This window comes from Podarcis liolepis (genome assembly GCF_965112155.1).
Source record: "Podarcis liolepis genome assembly, chromosome: 17".
Lineage (NCBI taxonomy): Eukaryota > Metazoa > Chordata > Lepidosauria > Squamata > Lacertidae > Podarcis > Podarcis liolepis.
Window position 1 is genome coordinate 37,906,935 of NC_139571.1, and position 18,269 is coordinate 37,925,203.

At 45.9% G+C, this 18,269-nt stretch overlaps 1 protein-coding gene and 2 long non-coding RNA genes across 3 annotated transcripts in view; 1 reads left to right on the forward strand and 2 right to left on the reverse strand.

Annotated features, from left to right (window-relative positions):
- The window catches only part of FBXO10 (F-box protein 10), a 39,630-nt gene extending 23,404 nt beyond the window's left edge, over positions 1-16,226 (forward strand). Inside the window, exons 6-11 of the mRNA XM_083481704.1 lie at positions 2,526-2,596; positions 4,645-4,797; positions 5,586-5,861; positions 7,022-7,332; positions 12,113-12,294; positions 12,457-16,226. Coding sequence (XP_083337830.1) covers positions 2,526-2,596; positions 4,645-4,797; positions 5,586-5,861; positions 7,022-7,332; positions 12,113-12,294; positions 12,457-12,634 — 1,171 coding nt within the window. The 3' untranslated portion in view covers positions 12,635-16,226. The remainder of the gene's footprint in view (positions 1-2,525; positions 2,597-4,644; positions 4,798-5,585; positions 5,862-7,021; positions 7,333-12,112; positions 12,295-12,456) is intronic.
- LOC310696531 lies at positions 1,236-2,557 on the reverse strand. The gene is made up of 2 exons (XR_014520617.1): positions 2,446-2,557; positions 1,236-1,855 (listed from the first exon to the last, which is right to left on the reverse strand). It is a non-coding gene; the product is annotated as an uncharacterized lncRNA (long non-coding RNA).
- On the reverse strand, positions 11,081-12,461 carry LOC310696533. Its single transcript, XR_014520619.1, has 2 exons — positions 12,376-12,461; positions 11,081-11,327 (listed from the first exon to the last, which is right to left on the reverse strand). It is a non-coding gene; the product is annotated as an uncharacterized lncRNA (long non-coding RNA).
- Positions 16,227-18,269: the final 2,043 nt, after the last annotated feature.

The window sequence follows — 18,269 nt, forward strand, 5'->3', positions numbered from 1 at the left end:
AGGTCTTTCAAGACTAGTGTTATGTGGTCTCGGCGGCTGCTCCCAGTCACCAGTCTAACTGCTGCATTCTGGATTAGTTGTAGTTTCCGAGTCACCTTCAAAGGTAGCCCCACAGAGTGGGAAAAAGTGCTCGCCATTCTACATCCTTAGAGTTGCCCAGAACACACAGTATGAAAGCCACTTCCCTACAAAGCAGTGGCCCCCTCCCTGTGGAACACTCTGCCGTCAGATCTCAAGGAAATAAACAACTATCTGGCTTTTAGGAGACATCTGAAGGCAGCCCTGTTTAGGGAAGTTTTTAATGTTTGATGTCTTGCTATGTTTTAATTCGTTGGAAGCCACTCAGAGTGGCCGGGGTAACCCAGTCTAATGCGCAGCATATAAAAAATGAGAGCCAGTGTGGTGTAGTGGTTAAGAGCAGTAGTCTCGTAATCTGGGGAACCGGGTTCAAGTCTCCACTCCTCCACATGCAGCTGCTGGGTGACCTTGGGATAGTCACACTTCTCGGAAGTCTCTCAGCCTCACTCACCTCACAGAGTGTTTGTTGTGGGGGAGGAAGGGAAAGGAGACTGTTAGCCTCTTTGAGACTCCTTAAAGGGAGTGAAAGGCGGGATATCAAATCCAAACTCTTCTTCTTCTTCTTCCCAGAAAGGCAGCTTTCCCTCACCCAGTCCTGCAGCAGCAGATCATGGTTCATGCAAGGGCAGTTGTCCATCCCAGTGGGACATGGCCTGAGGGTGTGCTGTGAAGGGATGGGGAATCTGTGACTCTTCAGGCATTGCTAGCTTCCAAGTCGTGGCAGTTTCAGACCACCTTGCCAGCGCAGAAAGGGTTGATGGCAGCCATACTCTGACAATAGCTGAATGGCCCCAGTGTTCTCCATCCCTGGCACAGGGCTACTTTGGGTAGGCAGTCGATAGAGCCAGTGTGGCGAAATGGCTAGAGTTCGAATAAACCAGAGTTTGAATCCCAGCTTGGCCGTGAAGTTCAGTTCATCACCCTCCGGGTTGTGGAGTTTTCAAACTTGGGAGTCTGTAGGGCATGCAAACCTGCTCCTGATTTATTGGCGGTTCTTGTTTTGAGATGAACGTCGGAGCTGTGCTGCGAATGCAACATCAGACACTTCTTGCAGGAAAACAACAGCCCCACAACGCTCTTCCGAAACACAAAGCAACCTAGACAAGCTTAAGTATCCGTTTGGGAACGGCTTGTTCCAGCATAATAGCTCGACTGACAAGTGTGAAACAGATTTTATTAATCTGCAAACCATAAGGGTCACGACTGGGCTGAAACAGACCTGTCAAATAAGTAGCAATTTCTAAATAGGCAGCTGTCTTGTCTGGTGATTATGATGCAGCGAATGAAGTCTAGAGGAAATGAACATAAAAGGAGAAGGGAGCTCAGAGCGGAGACGTAATTTCTCTTCCTAGACAACGCTGTCAGCAGCATGCTCATCAGAACAAAAAACCCTGCAAGTCTATTATAATTGAGATCAGTTTGTCCCTGCTAAAACAAGAGGCATTTGACTTGATCTTGCCTAGTGTTTTTGTTGTGGGAGATGAGGCTTGTTATTCTTAAGAAGATATTATTGCTACGCTAATTATTCCCAAGCAGCCCTGAATGTATTTCAAACAGAAGTCTCACTTGGGTCTTTGGACCAATCGGAAAGCTTGTTTCTCCGGCGTTTTTTCTTAAAAGCCTCAATCCCAGAGGCATCCAGAGAATGGCTCCAGGAGATTCTCTTTAGGTTGACAGAGATCTCACCACACTATTATTCCCCCACAAAGATCATTTTCAGGTAATGGATGGGGGCAGTGTGGAGATAAGCACTGCTCGTTCTCCTTGATCTCATCAGCTTTCAATACTGCTTTTTTAAAAATAATAATAAAAAATTAATTGAAGTAAGTAAATCCGTACTATAAAAAACTCCCAGAATATTCAAGGGCTCAAGCTGTCATAATGAAAAACAACTGCGTCATGTTAAGGACACTCAGCTACCATACTCTTTTGCTGATAACTTTTGAAACTTCTGTCTTCAGTCTGACAACAGCAAAGTTTAAGATAATGACTTTTTGAATTCAGATATAGTCACTTATTGGCATCTGGTGACAATCGAAATCATTTTTGGGTACCACTAAAATAAAACTGCTGTAATATTGTCTCCTATGGAAGTGTTGGCAGGCATTTGTTGAGATGGGTAAACTCTATAGTAAAATCTCTTTTAAAAAGATAGCCAATACTATAAAAATAGTAGCAGTACAAATGCAAAAAACAAAACGGTATATTCTGGGAACTGCCCTGAGATGTTATGATGGGTAATATATAAATTTAATTAATTAATTATCCAAAAAAGACATAAGCCAAGTACTTTGGACTATTAGGAAAGCCAAATTTCACAGAGGGAGTTCTTTGTGTTTGCACTTGTGTAGAAGATAAAATCACCACTATTTTCTCCCCTTGTGCTGTTATACAGATAAGCAAACTGTACAAAACATTGACAGTGTCTCCACCCCTTTTCATTCTAGTGGGAACCACATCTTCCAAGGCCTCGCTGCTGGCATCGCTGTGAACGAGAACGGAAGAGGCCAAATAACAGGTGTGGGAAGAAAAGCATTTCTGGGGCATGGGTTTGGGTTGGGCAAAAAATAACCTCCAACCAGTGAATCCTCATTTCAGTTTTGGCAGGGGTTTTGGCACACACACACCCCACTACACTCCTGGGCAGGAAGGTCCCTAGCTCAGTAAGACTGAGAATGAATGTCAATTGCCTGAGCCACCCCCCTGGATCTGCTGGCAGTCAGTGTAGACAATACTGAGTTTGATAAGGCTGATTCTGTATTGGGCAGCTTCCTTCACTTGTGTGCTTCAAGTTTCATGTGACAAGGTTTTGGTGGTCCTTTCCCATAACCCTGCAAGGTAGGCCAGTGTGCACATCCCCATCTTACAAAAGAGAGACTCTGGCTGCTTGCCTAAAGCCACTTTTTGACTTCATGGCCGAAGTGCTGTTTGATCCATGGGCTTCCTAGCTCATAGGAGAGTCACCTCAGAACTGCTGCAGCTCTGAACAACAAAAGTCTGGTGACCACTTCATGGTTATTTCTCTTGTCCGTTTGGCGCCACCTGCCTCTCAGAACGTCCCTTTTTGAGCACGGCCAGAGCATTTCCTTAGTGCAGAGCTTTCCAGACTTTTCACGTTGGTGACACACTTTTTGGACGTGCATCATTTCACGACACAGCAGTTCAGTTTTACTAGCGAGCCGGAGGTTAAACGAACCCTTTCCAGCCCCAGGAGGAATGCAGGGAACATTTGTGCGACACGCCTACTCACTGCGGCCAACACACTAATGTGTTGTGGCACACAATTTGGAAAGCTTTCCCTTAGTGGTCTGTCACTGCGGTTCCCAGTCTGTCATAGTAGCCAAGGATCTGCGCTGGAAAGAGAACACTCTCCTCCTTTCTCAAAAGGTAAAGGACCCCTGGACGGTAAAGTCCAGTCAAAGTTGACTATGGGGTTGTGGCGCTCTTCTTGCTTTCCGGCCGAGGGAGCCGGCGTTTGTCCACAGACAGCTTTTTGGGGTCATGTGGCCAGCATGACTAAACTGCTTCTGGCACAACAGAGCACCGTGGCAGAAGCCAGAGTGCATGGAAATGCCATTTACCTTCCCGCTACAGTGGTACCTATTTATCTACTTGCACTGATATGCTTTTGGATAGCTAGGTTGGCAGGAGCTGGGGCAGAGCAACGGGAGCACACCCCATCATGGGGATTCGAACCGCCGACCTACTGATGGGCAATCCCAAGAGTCTCAGTGGTTTAGACCACAGCGCCATCCTCGTCCTTCATAACAAACACAATAATAACCTTTCATAACAACAAGCATTTGGCTAGCTACAAGCTGGATGATGACACAGCCTTGGGCTGCCTCAGGTTGATACAGAAGTCGAGGTAGAAACTGGACTTCCGGTCAGCGCCAGCGATTAATGGCGGATTGGGCATTGTCGGCCAGTCGGTGCAAAAGAAAGACAGAACATTTTTTATGTATGCTACAACAGCGGCAAGAATACTCATCGCAAAGTATTGGAAGACACAGGATCTACCCACCTTGGAAGAATGGCAGATGAAGGTGATAGACTATATGGGACTAGCAGAAATGACTGGCAGAATCCGAGACCAGGGAAAAGAGACAGCGGAAGAAGATTGGAAGAAATTTAAGAACTATCTTAAGAAATACTGTAAAATCTATGAATTTTAGAATAATGTGGTTTTTAAAATCAAATGGAGTACAGCTGTAAAGATTAAGTGAAAGGAAAGTAAGGATGATAATTAGATAAAATTAAGGGTGAGGATTTGCTGAACTAAATTTTTGAAATGGGAATGCAGAAAGGGGAGGTATGAGGAGGTCGGTGAAATAAGTTTTAAGAAAATAAGGTATTGAAACTATACTTGTTTTTCTTTTTTTATGTTATTTTTGTTTGTGTTTGTGTGTATTGATATGTTTGTTATAATTTGTAAAATCTTAATAAATATTTATTCAAAAAAAGAAACTGGCTTGACGTGAAATAGTCTTTTCACGTCATTCCTTCAGTGCTCCTTTGGATAATTGGCAGTCCTTTGTTTACCCTTCTTTTCTTAAACTGCTTTAGAAAACGTCATCCGGGAGAATCAGTGGGGAGGCACAGACATCCGCCGTGGAGGTGACCCTGTCCTCAGAAGTAACCTGATCTGCTGTGGCTATTCAGACGGCGTGGTGGTCGGGGAGCGTGGGAAAGGACTCATAGAAGGAAACACCATTTATGGTAAACCTCTGCTGACAGTGGCGTTCTTACCCCCTCCGTATCCTTGTTTCCCTGGGACTTGTGTGCTGAGTGTAGCAGAGCAGCTCTCCATGGACTGTTCTAGAATCCAGTTTCAAAATGGAGGGTGGCCTGTCAGGGACTGGCTGGACTCAGAAGAATGGTAGGAGGCACCAGCTAGGGAACATCCAAGGGAAAAGGGCTCAGAGCCCAGGGTTGCGGGGCTGGACAACAATTAGTCAGAGGGAGAAGATGGGGAAGAGGAGGTGTTGGAAGCCAAAGAGGAAACAAGGCTTTGTGAGCTTGGGAGAGGCTGTGGTAGAGGGAAGTCCGGGAAGCTGGATAGGAGGGAGGCCAAGAAGCAGAGATGAGTCTGGCTGGTGAAGAGTCACAGGTGTCTTCCCCTCCTGCTGCAACTGGCTCTCATCTCCCAGAACCAGTAGAGGCATGAAAAGGGCGGAGGAAAGGTTGGTTGCATACAGACGCAGTCTCCAATTGCCCGGGGAAAGCCTTGGAGAAAAGGGACTTGGATGTCTGTGGGGAGGCAGGGACTTTCTGTTTCAACAACTGATTTTCATGGAGGAAGACCACCAGGAATGAGCTGTCCTGCTTATTAGGCCTGACACTCAGCCCAGTCTGTGGAGATTGTGCTTCTCACCATTCTTCAGCCTCCAACCAGTTCAGGACACCTAGGACCCAGTTAGCTCCCAGCCCAAGCTTCTTCAGTCTCTTGCACAATGTTACATCAGGAAGACAGGCCAATGTGCTTTCTCCCTCTTCTCTTGGCATAGGGAACAAGGGCTGCGGCGTCTGGATAATGTCCTCCAGCCTCCCGCACATCGCAAACAACCAAATCGGTCACAACAGCATCTATGGGATTGCGGTGTTTTGCCGCAAAGATGATGCTAATGACTACCTCGCCAACCAAGGGGGCAACGAGAACTTCAATGACGAGGGAGAAGCTGCCAACTGGGAGAATGACCTGGAGAGTGAGGATGAGCGCGTGGTTATCCGGAGGCCAATCAGCGTGGCTCTCGTGGAGTCGAACAACATCAACCACAATGGAGGTGAGTGCTGGCCGGGAACATTGTGTAGCCAGCCTTGTCCATGGGGAAGGCCAAAGAGGCTCCAAAGAACATTCTGAGAATTTCTTCTGGGAAATAAATAAATATAATAATAATAATAATAATAATAATAATAATAATAATAATAATAATAATGTACTTATACCCCGCCCATCTGGCTGGGTCTCCCTAGCCACTCTGGGTGGTTCACAACAGAATATTAAAAACACAATAAAACATCAAACATTAAAAACTTCAGATGTCTTCTAAAAGTCAGATAGTTGTTTATTTCCTTGACATCTGACAGGAGAGTGTTCCGCAGGGCGGGTGCCACTACCGAGAAGGCCCTCTGCCTGGTTCCCTGTAGCTTCACTTCTCGCAGTGAGGGAACCGCCAGAAGGCCCTCAGAGTTGGACCTCAGTGTCTGGGTTGAACGATGGGAGTGGAGACGTTCCTTCAGGTATACTGGGAAGCTCCGGCAGAAACGCCACGCTTGCCCCACCACCGGTTTCGGTGACTTATGGTGCCACGATCCAATGTGTGGCACCAGTCACCATGCAGCCTGCAACCTGGAGCAATGTGACGCTGAGCTGCCGTGCCAAAACACTATAAAGTAGTGCCGGAACTCAGCAAAGATGTGCCAGAGCTCAGTTCCGGTGAGTTCTGGCTGAAAAAAGCCCTGCCATTTGGTATAATAAAATATCACACCTTCCTTAAAATCATGATCCTAGCCATATAGCTGGGGTCTGTTTAACTGGAGGCAATTTTTTGTTTTTAATGCAGATACAGTGGTACCTCGGGTTAAGTACCTAATTCATTCCAGAGGTCCGTACTTAACCTGAAACTGTTCTTAACCTGAAGCACCACTTTAGCTAATGGGGCCTCCTGCTGCTGCCACGCCGCCAGAGCACGATTTCTGTTCTCATCCTGAAGCAAAGTTCTTAACCTGAAGCACTATTTCTGGGTTAGCGGAGTCTGTAACCTGAAGCGTATGTAACCTGAAGCGTATGTAACCCAAGGTACTGCTGTATTAACATTGCAGCATCTTAATCGTTTGACTTCAGTGTAGGTGAATTTCCGGGTTTCTGTCCCTTGTTGTCCCAGGTGATGGTTGTTGGTTAAGATAGGTTATTGATTCCGGGGTGCTTTTCCTCCTCTCGTAGCTGCTGGCTTGTACATCAAGAGCAGCGAAGCCCTGAACATCGTCGGAAACGCCATCCACGCCAACCACGACTGCGGGGTCTCCGTCTTCCAAAGCTCGCAGCTGACGAGAATCGCAAACAACAGCATCTCTTGCAATAGCCTGGGGGGAGTCGTGGTGGAAGCAGAGTGTCGGGTGGAGCTTCGTGGGAACGGCATTTATGACAACAGCAGCCACGGGGTGGCCTCCAAGGGCGACGGAATCGTCACCGAGAATGACATTTTGGGCAATCAGGGCTGTGGCCTCAAGCTGCTGCAGGCAGCCGATATGAAGGTGCGTGGCGAAATAAAAGAGAACAAGCTTGCTTGTTACCTGGGAATTGTGGAGATGGAAGGCACCCCAGTGATCACCCAGTCTAGCCCCCTGCAATGCAGGAATTGCAGCTGACGAATGCCTGGTGGGTGGCCTTCCATAGAATTACAGAGTTGGAAGGGACCCAAGAGTCATCTAAATAGTTGTAAATAATCATTATGATGATTTGTGCTTATTTAGATGACTCATTATGATTATTTATATTTCACCAGCCCTCCAAGAAGGGTTGCATGCACAAGTTAACCTCATTTTTTCCTTCCAGCAGTGATATTTATATGTGTGAAAGCTGCCCCAGGTTCCTTGACCATTTAAAAAATATAGCTCTCTTTTTTCTCCTAGAAAAGACTGCGCAATATTTTCTGTTTAGAGTTTAAACATAACACGCTACTTTAATTGGAATACTAAAACATATTTTGTGTGTGTGTGTGTGTGTGTGTACCTCTTGGGCTTGCCGATCAGAATGTCGGCAGTTCGAATTCCCACGACGGGGTGAGCTCCCATTGGTCTGTCCCAGCTCCTGCCAACCTAGCACTTCAAAAGCACACCAGTGCAAGTAGATAAATAGGTACCTCTGCGGCAGGAAGGCAAACAGCGTTTCCGTGCGCTCTGGTTTCCGTCAGGTGTTCTGTTGTGCCAGAAGGCATTTAGTCATGCTGGCCACATGATCCGGAAATCTGTCTGTGGACAAATGCCAGCTCCCTTGGTCTGAAAGCGAGATTAGCGCCACAACCCCATAGTCGCCTTTGACTGGATTTAACCATCCAGGTGTCCTTTACCTTACCCATCTCTCTCTCTCTCTCTCTCTCTCTCTCTCTCTCTCTCTCTCACACACACACACACACACACACACACACACACAGTGGTACCTTGGTTCTCAAACTTAATCCATTCTGGAAGTTTGTTCCAAAATCAAAGCGTTCTTAAACCAAGGCGCGCTTTCCCTTAGAAAGTAATGCAAAATGGATTAATCCCTTTGCGACTTTTAAAAACAACCCCGAAATCAGCAATTTAACATGAATTTTACTATTTAACGAGACCATTGACCCATAAAATGAAAGCAATAATCAATGTAAAGGTAAAGGGACCCCTGACCATTAGGTCCAGTCGTGACCGACTCTGGGGTTGCGGCGCTCATCTCGCTTTATTGGCCGAGGGAGCCGGCGTGCAGCTTCCGGGTCATGTGGCCAGCATGACTAAGCCGCTTCTGGCGAAACCAGAGCAGCACACGGAAACACCGTTTACCTTCCCACCGGAGCGGTACCTATTTATTTACTTGCACTTTGACGTGCTTTTGAACCAAGCAACAGGAGCTCACCCTGCTGCGGGGATTCGAACCGCCAACCTTCTGATCGGCAAGTCCTAGGCTCTGTGGTTTAACCCACAGCGCCACCCGCGTCCCTAAAAATCAATGTACTGTACTATAAAATAAATAAGACAGTATTGTAGATACTTGGTTCCAGGAGCACACTTGGAGAGCTAAGAAACTTCTGTGAACACCGCAAAATACCTATTTCAAAGGAAGGAAGAAAAACGCGATGCTCAGAACCACCACCACCCCGCCCCCAAAAGGAATCGAAACACCTACACACACGTTCCCAAAGAAATAAAACAGACAAACGAGCTGCAACCAAACAACAACAAAATTCCAAAAAAAAAAATCCCACATCGCTCAATTAAAAAAAAATTGCAAAAATGGGGAGGGGTGCAAAGTGCCCACACACCTCTAGATTGATAAGTGAGCACATTTTAATAGGAAGCCTAAGGGTTGTTTGTTGCCTCTGCCTCTGTTTTCTCATTTGCGTTCTGGCAAGAATCCATTGCCTACCCCAAGAGAAGTAGAAGAGCAAGTAAACAGGTTGGAACAGTCCTCAGAGAAGCGGGGGGAAAGCTGCTCCTGTGGAGAGAAATATAATGTTGAATGTGGTCCCAGAAAATGACAGGTGTGAAGGAGGCGAAAGAAATAAACAAATGGGAGAAGATGAGGATCTACAGATCCATTCACTGACACAAGAGCCCTTAACACCCCAGCAAAACACACACACAAACATGCAAGTTCTGCAGTAGATACAGTGGTGCCTCGCAAGACGAAAAGAATCCGTTCTGTGATTCTCTTCGTCTAGCAGTTTTTTCGTCTTGCGAAGCAAGCCCATTGAAGGATTAGCGCTATTAGCGGCTTATCTGCTGATCAGATCAGCTGATAAGTGGCTTAGCGGCTTAGGAAAAGGGGGGGGGGGAGGAAAAAAACCCAGCAGGAACTCGCAAGACATTGTCGTCTTGCGAAGCAAGCCCATAGGAAATTCGTTTTGCGAAGCACCTCCAAAACGGAAAACTCTTTCGTCTAGCGAGTTTTCCGTCTTTCGAGGCATTCGTCTTGCAGGGCACCACTGTATTTTTTAAAGTAAATTGTGTCTTAATTTGTGTACCAGCCTCCAGGAAATGCTCCCATTTCTTTCTCAGTTCTTGTCGATTTCAGTATCGCCGTATAGTGGAATTTGAGTGTGTGTTGCACCACCAGCGGCTGGTAATTTTACAGAGTTTCCCACAGAACTGCTGTTGGCCTTTCCAATTCCCTCTTGGACATGGGCATAACCAGAATTTTTGTTGGGGGGGGGTGGACAGGACACCCACCTGACCTCATCTTCTGTCTGGCTCAGATTTGGAATGAAATGTCTCAACAACAGTTGTTTTAAATTACTTTCTTTTGAACCCCAAGTGCTCCGAAAAATCTGTCAAAATCTTCAATCATTTGAAAAGTTGGAAGTTTAAAAAAGACAAGGGAGTATCTTTCCTGCGGTTACTGAGTATATTTTGCCAATTTACAGAGAACACACTCTTTTTTTCATTCTGTTGGAAAAAAACCACAACTAAATTAAATCACGTTTTCTTGGATTTGCTGAAAACCTTTCAGCACTTCCTTCTTGAATAGCTCCTTTTTTCCAATGCAGTTTTTCCTGTGCACTCTCAGTAAGCAGAGCCCATTGAGACCCTCCCCTGTCAGACCCTCCGAAAGGTACTAAATGACTGCTCTGTGGTACAAGAGGTGCATGAGTGAGCAAGAGAGATGAGCCGAGCCTTTTTTTATGGTAGGGTAAAAGATTTCTGCCTCTTTTACTAGGTCTGCTATGTTCAGCTCTTTTAACTGCTCTTTGCTGAGCTTCTCCTTCGGAGTTGAAGTCTTGCAATTTTGGGTTGCCGGTTGCGTCGCAACATCATCTAAGTAACCCCAACACAGAGAAATATTCTGGTTATTTCTACTTTTAGTTAAGTAGTTTTATTTATTTACTTGATTTATTTAATCTTAGACAACCTTGTAGGATGCAAGTGGCGCTGTGGGTTAAACCACAGAGCCTAGGACTTGCCGATCAGAAGGTCGGCGGTTCGAGTCATAGCATTTTAGGTGTAACGTGGTGCTACGGCGTTCTAGAGCTGCATTTGCACAATACATGCAAAGTACCATAATACCTCTTCTAGTTCGTCTTCCTCCTCTTCTACAAATTTATTTATTTGGTTTCTCAAGTTAAAATTTTACAGAGATATATCAAAGATAAATCAAATAATAGAAACAAGATTCCTAGGAATCTCCCGGACTTCCTGTTATTAATCCTTCCCTCCCGCATCTTTTATGTTAATCCAAACCCTTTGCCTCTTCCATTATGTCCAGAATTCAACCTTAAACTACAAGTGATATTCCAGTCCTAACTATTTTAACTGTTTGCAATGGTCTTTAAGATAAGTTATAAATTTTCCCCATTCCTTAGTAAAATTTTGGTCTTCCTGATTTCTAACTCTTTCGATCATTTTAGCCCTTTCAGCATAGTCCATTAACTTCATCTGCCATTCTTCTCTGGCAGGGACTTTATCTTCTTACCATCTCTGGGCCAGTAACATCCGTGCAGCCGTGGTCGCATACATAAATAGTCTTTTCTTCTCCTTTGGGATTTCGGCACCTAGAATTCCTAAAAGGAAGGCTTCAGGTTTTTTAACAAAGGTTGTTTTAAACATTTTTTTCAACTCATAATATATCAATTCCCAAAATCCTTTTACTACCTTACAATTCCACCACATATGATAAAAGGTGCCTTCTTTTTCATTACATTTCCAGCATACATTTGAACCTGTTTTATGCAATTTTGCTAATTTACTAGGAGTTAAATACCATCGGTACATCATTTTCATATCATTTTTGTTCAACATATAACATGCCATGAATTTTAAATCCCAATTCCATAACTTCCCCCAAGCACCATAATACCACTTTAAGCAGACATGGCTTCTACAGCAGAATCCTGGGAACTTTTGTTAAGGGTGCCAGTGGTAAGGAGACCCTTATTCCTCAGAGCGACATAACCATCAGTTCCTCTTCGCAGAGAACAGTCTTCCTTTAGACCAGGCATAGGCAAACTTGGCCCTTCAGATGTTTTGGGACTACAACTCCTATCATCCCTAGCTAACAGGACCAGTGGTCAGGGATGATGGGAATTGTAGTCTCAAAAACATCTGGAGGGCTGAGTTTACCTATGCCTGCTTTAGACTTTTTCTCTCTTGAAGTTCAACTGGCACCAAATTTCCATGGTGTTCAGAAGCTCACAGGTCTCTATCAAGCTGTCTTGGGTTCTTCTTTTTTAAATCACCTGCTTCTGGAAAACCAACTCGCCCTCTCTCTTCCAGAATGATGAATCATCTAATTTTGCTAATGGAGTGCTATGTTACCAATAATTGTGTTCTCCTCTTTTCCTTCCAGGTAACCAAGAACAGAATCCACTCCTTTCGAGGTTATGCGATTGAGATGCTTGACCAGACCAAGGCCTTGGTGCAAGACAATGTGATTTTCCAAGGGAAGTCCAAAAAGAGCATATTGCAGCAGGCCTCCGACACGGAAGCCTGTGTCGTTCAAAGCAACAAGCTTCTGGCATTCAAGAAAAGGTAAGCCAAGTAGCCCTTTGGGGACTTGACAATATGAGGACCCTTATTCCATACAGCTGATGCTCTCTACATTAAGCATACCGCATTTTTCCGTGTGTAAGGCGGCGTTGATTCAGACTAGGTATCTGACGAATGCATTGTTATGTCTTACTGTCCTTCCAGGTCGGACGTTGCCTGGACCCTGGAGAACCCCCCGGCGCGGCCTCACATCGAAGGAGCCTCCAGAGGCGTATCAACATCTGGGAATAGTCAGAAAGTCTCAAACATGACCGCCAGGATAGCAGCAAGAGTGGATGGGGGCTGCCATAACAACGGGAGCATCTTTTGTACAATTGTGTGATCCTGGCCTTCCTCAGGGGCCACCCTGGAAAGTCCCTTCCCCATGCGTGCTCGTTGCAGGAGTGAACGAGCTCATGTTCAGTTGCTTTTCAGTGCAGCGGCTACAGTACGACGGGAACGGAAATGATTTTGCTGATTTTGCTCCCTGGCATGGTTGCTCCCTCACCTGTACCCTTACCTCAGGCCTCAGCTGCTGCCTCCTCTTCTTCCTTGCAGTCCTCTTCAGCTGAGTAGTCTTGTTTGTGAAGGGGAAAGCAGTGCCATTGTGACATCAGCAGCAGCCACCATGCCGATTCTCACTCATGTCTGACTCCTCATTGCCTTTTCCATTAGTGACACTGGCTGCTCAAAATCTGCTCTGGGATTCGCCTAGTGGATGATGTCACAAAGGCTGCTGATGTCACAAAGCTGGGGAAACCAGTACTTTCCCCTACATACAGCTTTTAAGGAGTGGGGAGAAGTTACAGGGTGCTGTGATGGGCTCCCAAATTGAAAGCTTCCCAAAAAGTCTCTTACTTCCCCATAGTTTTCAGTCAGTACTTCTACCTGTAAAAACAAAATGGTGGTGAGTAGGTAATAAATAGAAATGGGAGTGACAGCATCATGGAAGATGTTGTCTCTTCTGATAAATAAAGGTAAAGGGACCCCTGACCATTAGGTCCAGTCGTGACCAATTCTGGGGTTGCGGCGCTCCTCTCGCTTTATTGGCCGAGGGAGCCGGCGTACAGCTTCTGGGTCATGTGGCCAGCATGACTAAGCTGCTTCTGGCGAACCAGAGCAGCGCACGGAAACACCGTTTACCTTCCCGCCACAGCAGTACCTATTTATCTACTTGCACTGGTGTACTTTCGAACTGCTAGGTTGGCAGGAGCAGGGACCGAGCAACGGGAGCTCACCCCGTCATGGGGATTCGAACCACTGACCTTCTGATCGGCAAGTTCTAGGCTCTGTGGTTTAACTCACAGCGCCACCCACCTTTCCTTTCCTTTCCCCCTTCCCTCTTCCCTTCCTACCTACCTACCTACCTACCTACCTACACACACCCTTTTAGTGATTGCCAAAAAGCCAGCTGGTCAAGTTGCCACAGTAATGTTGACTATTCAGCCACGGAGCTGGTCTTTTTGATAAGACAGTGAAGCCTTGCTCAGAATGAATCTCCCTTTCCTCCATTGAATGTTTTCTTTGTTTTGTTTTCTTCTGTGCTGGGAAGTCCTTGGATCACGGCAAAATAGGCCTATAAAGCAGACAGAATTGGAATACGCCGACTCTTCAAGAAGGCAAATAGATCACTGTTTCTAGGTGGTTTTGCTGCGTGAAGTTTCAGCAGATGAACACAGCATCTCTTGTACACTGCAAGAAGAAAAAACCCGTAACTTACTCTTGACTAGCAACGTCAAAATAACATGGTGTTGGCTTTTAAAATAATGTACAAAAACGACCAGCAAAATTGACTCCCAGGCAGCTGGCAACCATTTTCATACCAGGGCAGCTCAGAACTTGAAATGATTTTATGCAAGAATGGCAAAGCTGCACACTGTGCCTTTGAAAATTATCTGCAAGAGAAAATGGACCTGTACAATTATGGGGGAAAGGTATTCATGGAACTCCTTGGCCTAAATAATGAGTTAGTTGAGTTGTTTCTTATTAGACACACGCAAAGCAGAAGCTGGATAGTGGTGAATAAATGGGGAGAAATATTTTGCTGCGCTCTTTTAATGAGACTGGGGGGGCATGGTAGCCGTTCCTCTGGTCAAAGAGGGACTAGGATTAACCCCCTTTTATCTTGTAAGACTCCTCAGTCTTTCAACAGGTACACGGCAGGCAGACATGCAACAGGTGAAGCCCTCCCTATTACTTTCTGCATGTCAGAATCTGCAAGCAGGATTTTTGCTTGTTTGTTTTAGTGCAACTGTTAAAAGCACCAAAACTGTGGGGGTTGCCCAACATTAGGACACAATTCAGATGCTCCAGAGTTGATGGAAGGAAACTGTACAAGAACCGAAAAGCCACATTAAGCGGGTTACAGGCGATAATTTTTTGTGTGCATTCAGAAATGGCAAACAAAGTAGGAATTGAATTTTTTTTTTGCTTATATTATCCCTTACCCAGTGGTGGCTCCCTGTGACTTGCCTATAGCATCTGCACCCAGAGAAGGTTCTTTCTCTATATGTATATTGTTGAATTCTAACCCCTTGGGTTTCTCTGCGAAGTTGCCAACTTCTTTTCCATTTTAATGGCCTTCACTCTTGTGCCTTTAGCAGCACTTTGGTCTGCAGCAGGAAGGTCACTCGAAGAACTCTTACTCAGAGTGACCACCAGAGTTTGAGGCAGTAGGTTGAATAGTTCTGCATTAACTTTGCATGTGCAAGCGAAAACTCGTCTGAAAGAAGAATGCTGGACTACAACTTCCATGATCCCAGACCGTTGGCCATGCTTGTTGGGGGCTGATGTGAGTCCACCGAGACCTGAAGTTCTCTTGGTGCCTCCTCCCTGCCTTACCTCTTGAAGAGAGCCTGAGGCCCCCCTTTTATTGATACAAGAGTTGGATGGGCTGTGCGCTAAGAGAGCAAAGATGGTAGCATTAGTTTTTAGTTGGCAGCACATACCAGTGACACGCATGAACAAGGACCGAATTGCCTTTTGTTTATATCTCATCAATGTGCAAGTTGGACTGGCTTATTCTGATGGCACGACATGGAGCAGTTCTCTTGAGCGAAAGCACTAGCAGTCCTACATCCAAGGCAAGTCAAAACTCTGCGTAGTCAACCGGCCACGACAATAAATAGCTATGACCTTGCATGGAGCAAAAGAAATTGCCTTATTCCAGGTCAGACTACTTGTCCTCAAGCCCAAGATTGTCTACTCCAGGGCTGGCTAACCTGTCGCCCTCCAGGTGATATCTTGGATGTCGACTTCATCAAAACAAAAACAAAGCAAAATTTTAAAAATGAATTAAAACAATGTGTACATAAACAACACCTGTACACATGTGTCATGAGGGAATCTTCTTGGATGCAGGGTAGAAATTGCTTCTGTAGAAATTCCTTGCAGGATGTGGCTGCCATCTTCTCTCTACTTACTCCAGAGGAAGTACCACTGAAATGAGTGGCATATATTTTGGAATAAAAATGCACTAGACCAGCCCATGTCAGCCGTATAAGCAAACCAAGCTACAAATTATAAATAGGTCCTCCGATGCAGATCAAGATAGTTTGTTATGGACCCATTGAAACTAAATGAATCCTCATTGCTTTAATGATATTTAGGCTATAATCCTATATCTGCTGCTCCAGGAGTAAGCCCTCCCCCCCCCAAAAAAAATCAATGGGTCTTACTTTTGAGTAGACACAGAGAGGCTTGCCAGAACTAACCTTGGCTGGATCAGGGCCATAGACATCCCCTTTAAAAGCAACTGAATTTCAATCACAGAAGGCCACTAACCTTTCTCAGAACTTTGTAAGGCTTTTAACTTTATGTTGGATTATGTGTTACAAATTCCTTTTTTAAAAACAGAAGTTAAATATTCTATGTAAAGTTTTATGAAGGAAAACCTGTATATTGCAAGAATAAAAGCCTCTATTTTAAACACCAAACCCTTCTTAATTAACCGGCTTGTTAGATATTGTTAGACATGTTATGCAGATGGCCAGCTGCAAAAGGACAGCATGGCTCCTATAATGTCAGCAGTAAGCATGTGGGTCCAGCTGTGGGGGGAAGAGGTGCTCTGGGAACTGCTCAGCTACAGCAGGCCAGATCTGGACAGGCTTACAGTACTGATTCCTAGCTGTCATTTCTTTCCATCTCTACAAAGTAGTGGGGGTGCTTCGGTGAAACTAGAATTTTTGGTGGCATCAGCATTCCAACTCAGTGGGTCTTGTTTGGAGGAGAGATCAGTGGTGGACTACTAGATAGCATGTCTCCTGGATTGGTTGGATGCAGAGGAATGGTGGGAGAACCAGCTGGGGAACCCCCAAGGGAGGAAGGCTGAGTGGCTGGGGAGTGATGGTGGGACAACGATGCAGAGGGAGAGGGAGAAGATGGGGGAAAGGTGGTGTCGGAAGCTGAAGAGGTAACGGGGCTTAGTAAGCTGGGAGAATCTGTGGCAGACAGAAGTCCAGAATCAAGAGGCAGAAGCTGGAGCAGGAGAGGAGGGACGCCAAGATGTCAGGCTGGGGAAGATTCACAGGTGTCTCCCCTTCCTGCTGCAACAAGCAACCCTCCCAGCTTGTCTCCCAGAACCAGAAGAGGCATGAAAAGGGCAGAGGAGAGGTTGGCTTCACATAGGTGCAATCTCTGATTGCTTGGGGAAAGCCCTGGAGAGAAGGGGACTTAGGGTGGCTGTGGGGAGGTGTGGGCCTTCGGTCTTGGCAACTGATCCATGGGGCAAGACCTACCAGGGGTGAGCTGTTGGGCTCATTAGGCCTGATACTCAGCCAAGTCTGTGAAGATCCGTTTTACTAATAAAGGGTTAACTCCAACTTGAACGGTATGATTTACTGCTGGCTCGCTCTTTGACAGGACGACTATGTTTTGCTTCTGGGGTCATTGAGAGCAAATAAGTACCAATTGTTGGGAATTGCAGGTGGGGAGGGTTGTGTTTGTTGGCTTCCCACCTGTGAGAACGGCACACTAGACTAGGTGAGCCTTGGGCCTGATCCTGCGGGGCTCTTCCGATCATATACAACAACAACAGGCACATGTATCTCCGTTTATGTGTGAAGAGGGTAGATGTGTGTGCAGAGGGCCACCAAGACCACTTCTGATTACAGTTTGATGGCTGCTTCTCCATCAAAAGCATGGCAGCCTGGTTTGTTGCAATTTGCCTCCCTGGAATAAAGGGCGGGCGGGCACACAGAGGGCCTGAAACACGCTGTCCCATCCGCTCCATTCAAAACAGTGGGGGGCAGGATACAAGAGGGAGAACTGACAACCAAGTTGATTTTTTTAAAGGTCTTTGCTGTTAAAAGTTTTGCAGTATAATAGCAGAAAACGGCTGTCAAATGCCAGCAGCAAAACACAGCCAGGCACACCCACATTCATCATACGGCGAACAGCTTCCACAGTCAGTGGGAGGAGAGCATCAGTCACCGTTTGTGACATGATTAATAACAGCAGTGGAGTGACGCATGCTGATGCTTCTCATTTTTCTGCCTGGGAAATGGATAGCTATTCTTTTCAAAGACTCGCATACAACAGAAAAATAAAGACTTCTCAGATCTACTTGCATATAGTAGGTACCTTTGTAGGGTACCAGAAAGCGTGACCTTATACGGTAGAAGTTAGCTCTGAGAGGAACAGAGGTCCATGGGCACAAGGATGTTTTGGTACGAGTCCCAACTATGTGAGGTGATGAGGTGGGAAAGCATGGTCTAGGGGACAGGAGAGAGCCTCTATAAGAACCAGGAGTGGGGTGGGTAGGGGCCTGGGGTATAGTGTGGAAAAGGATAAAGTGGTGGCAAAAGACTGACCGGGGTTTAGGACAGGGATGCATAATTCCTGGCCTTCCAGCTACAGTTGGGGTATACAGCTTTCCCCACTCCTGGGCCAAGAGAATCTTGAGTGCTGCAAGTTGGCAGTGTTTGTCAAACTTGGGTCCTGAGCTGTTGTTGGACTACAACTCACTCTACAAGAGCAGA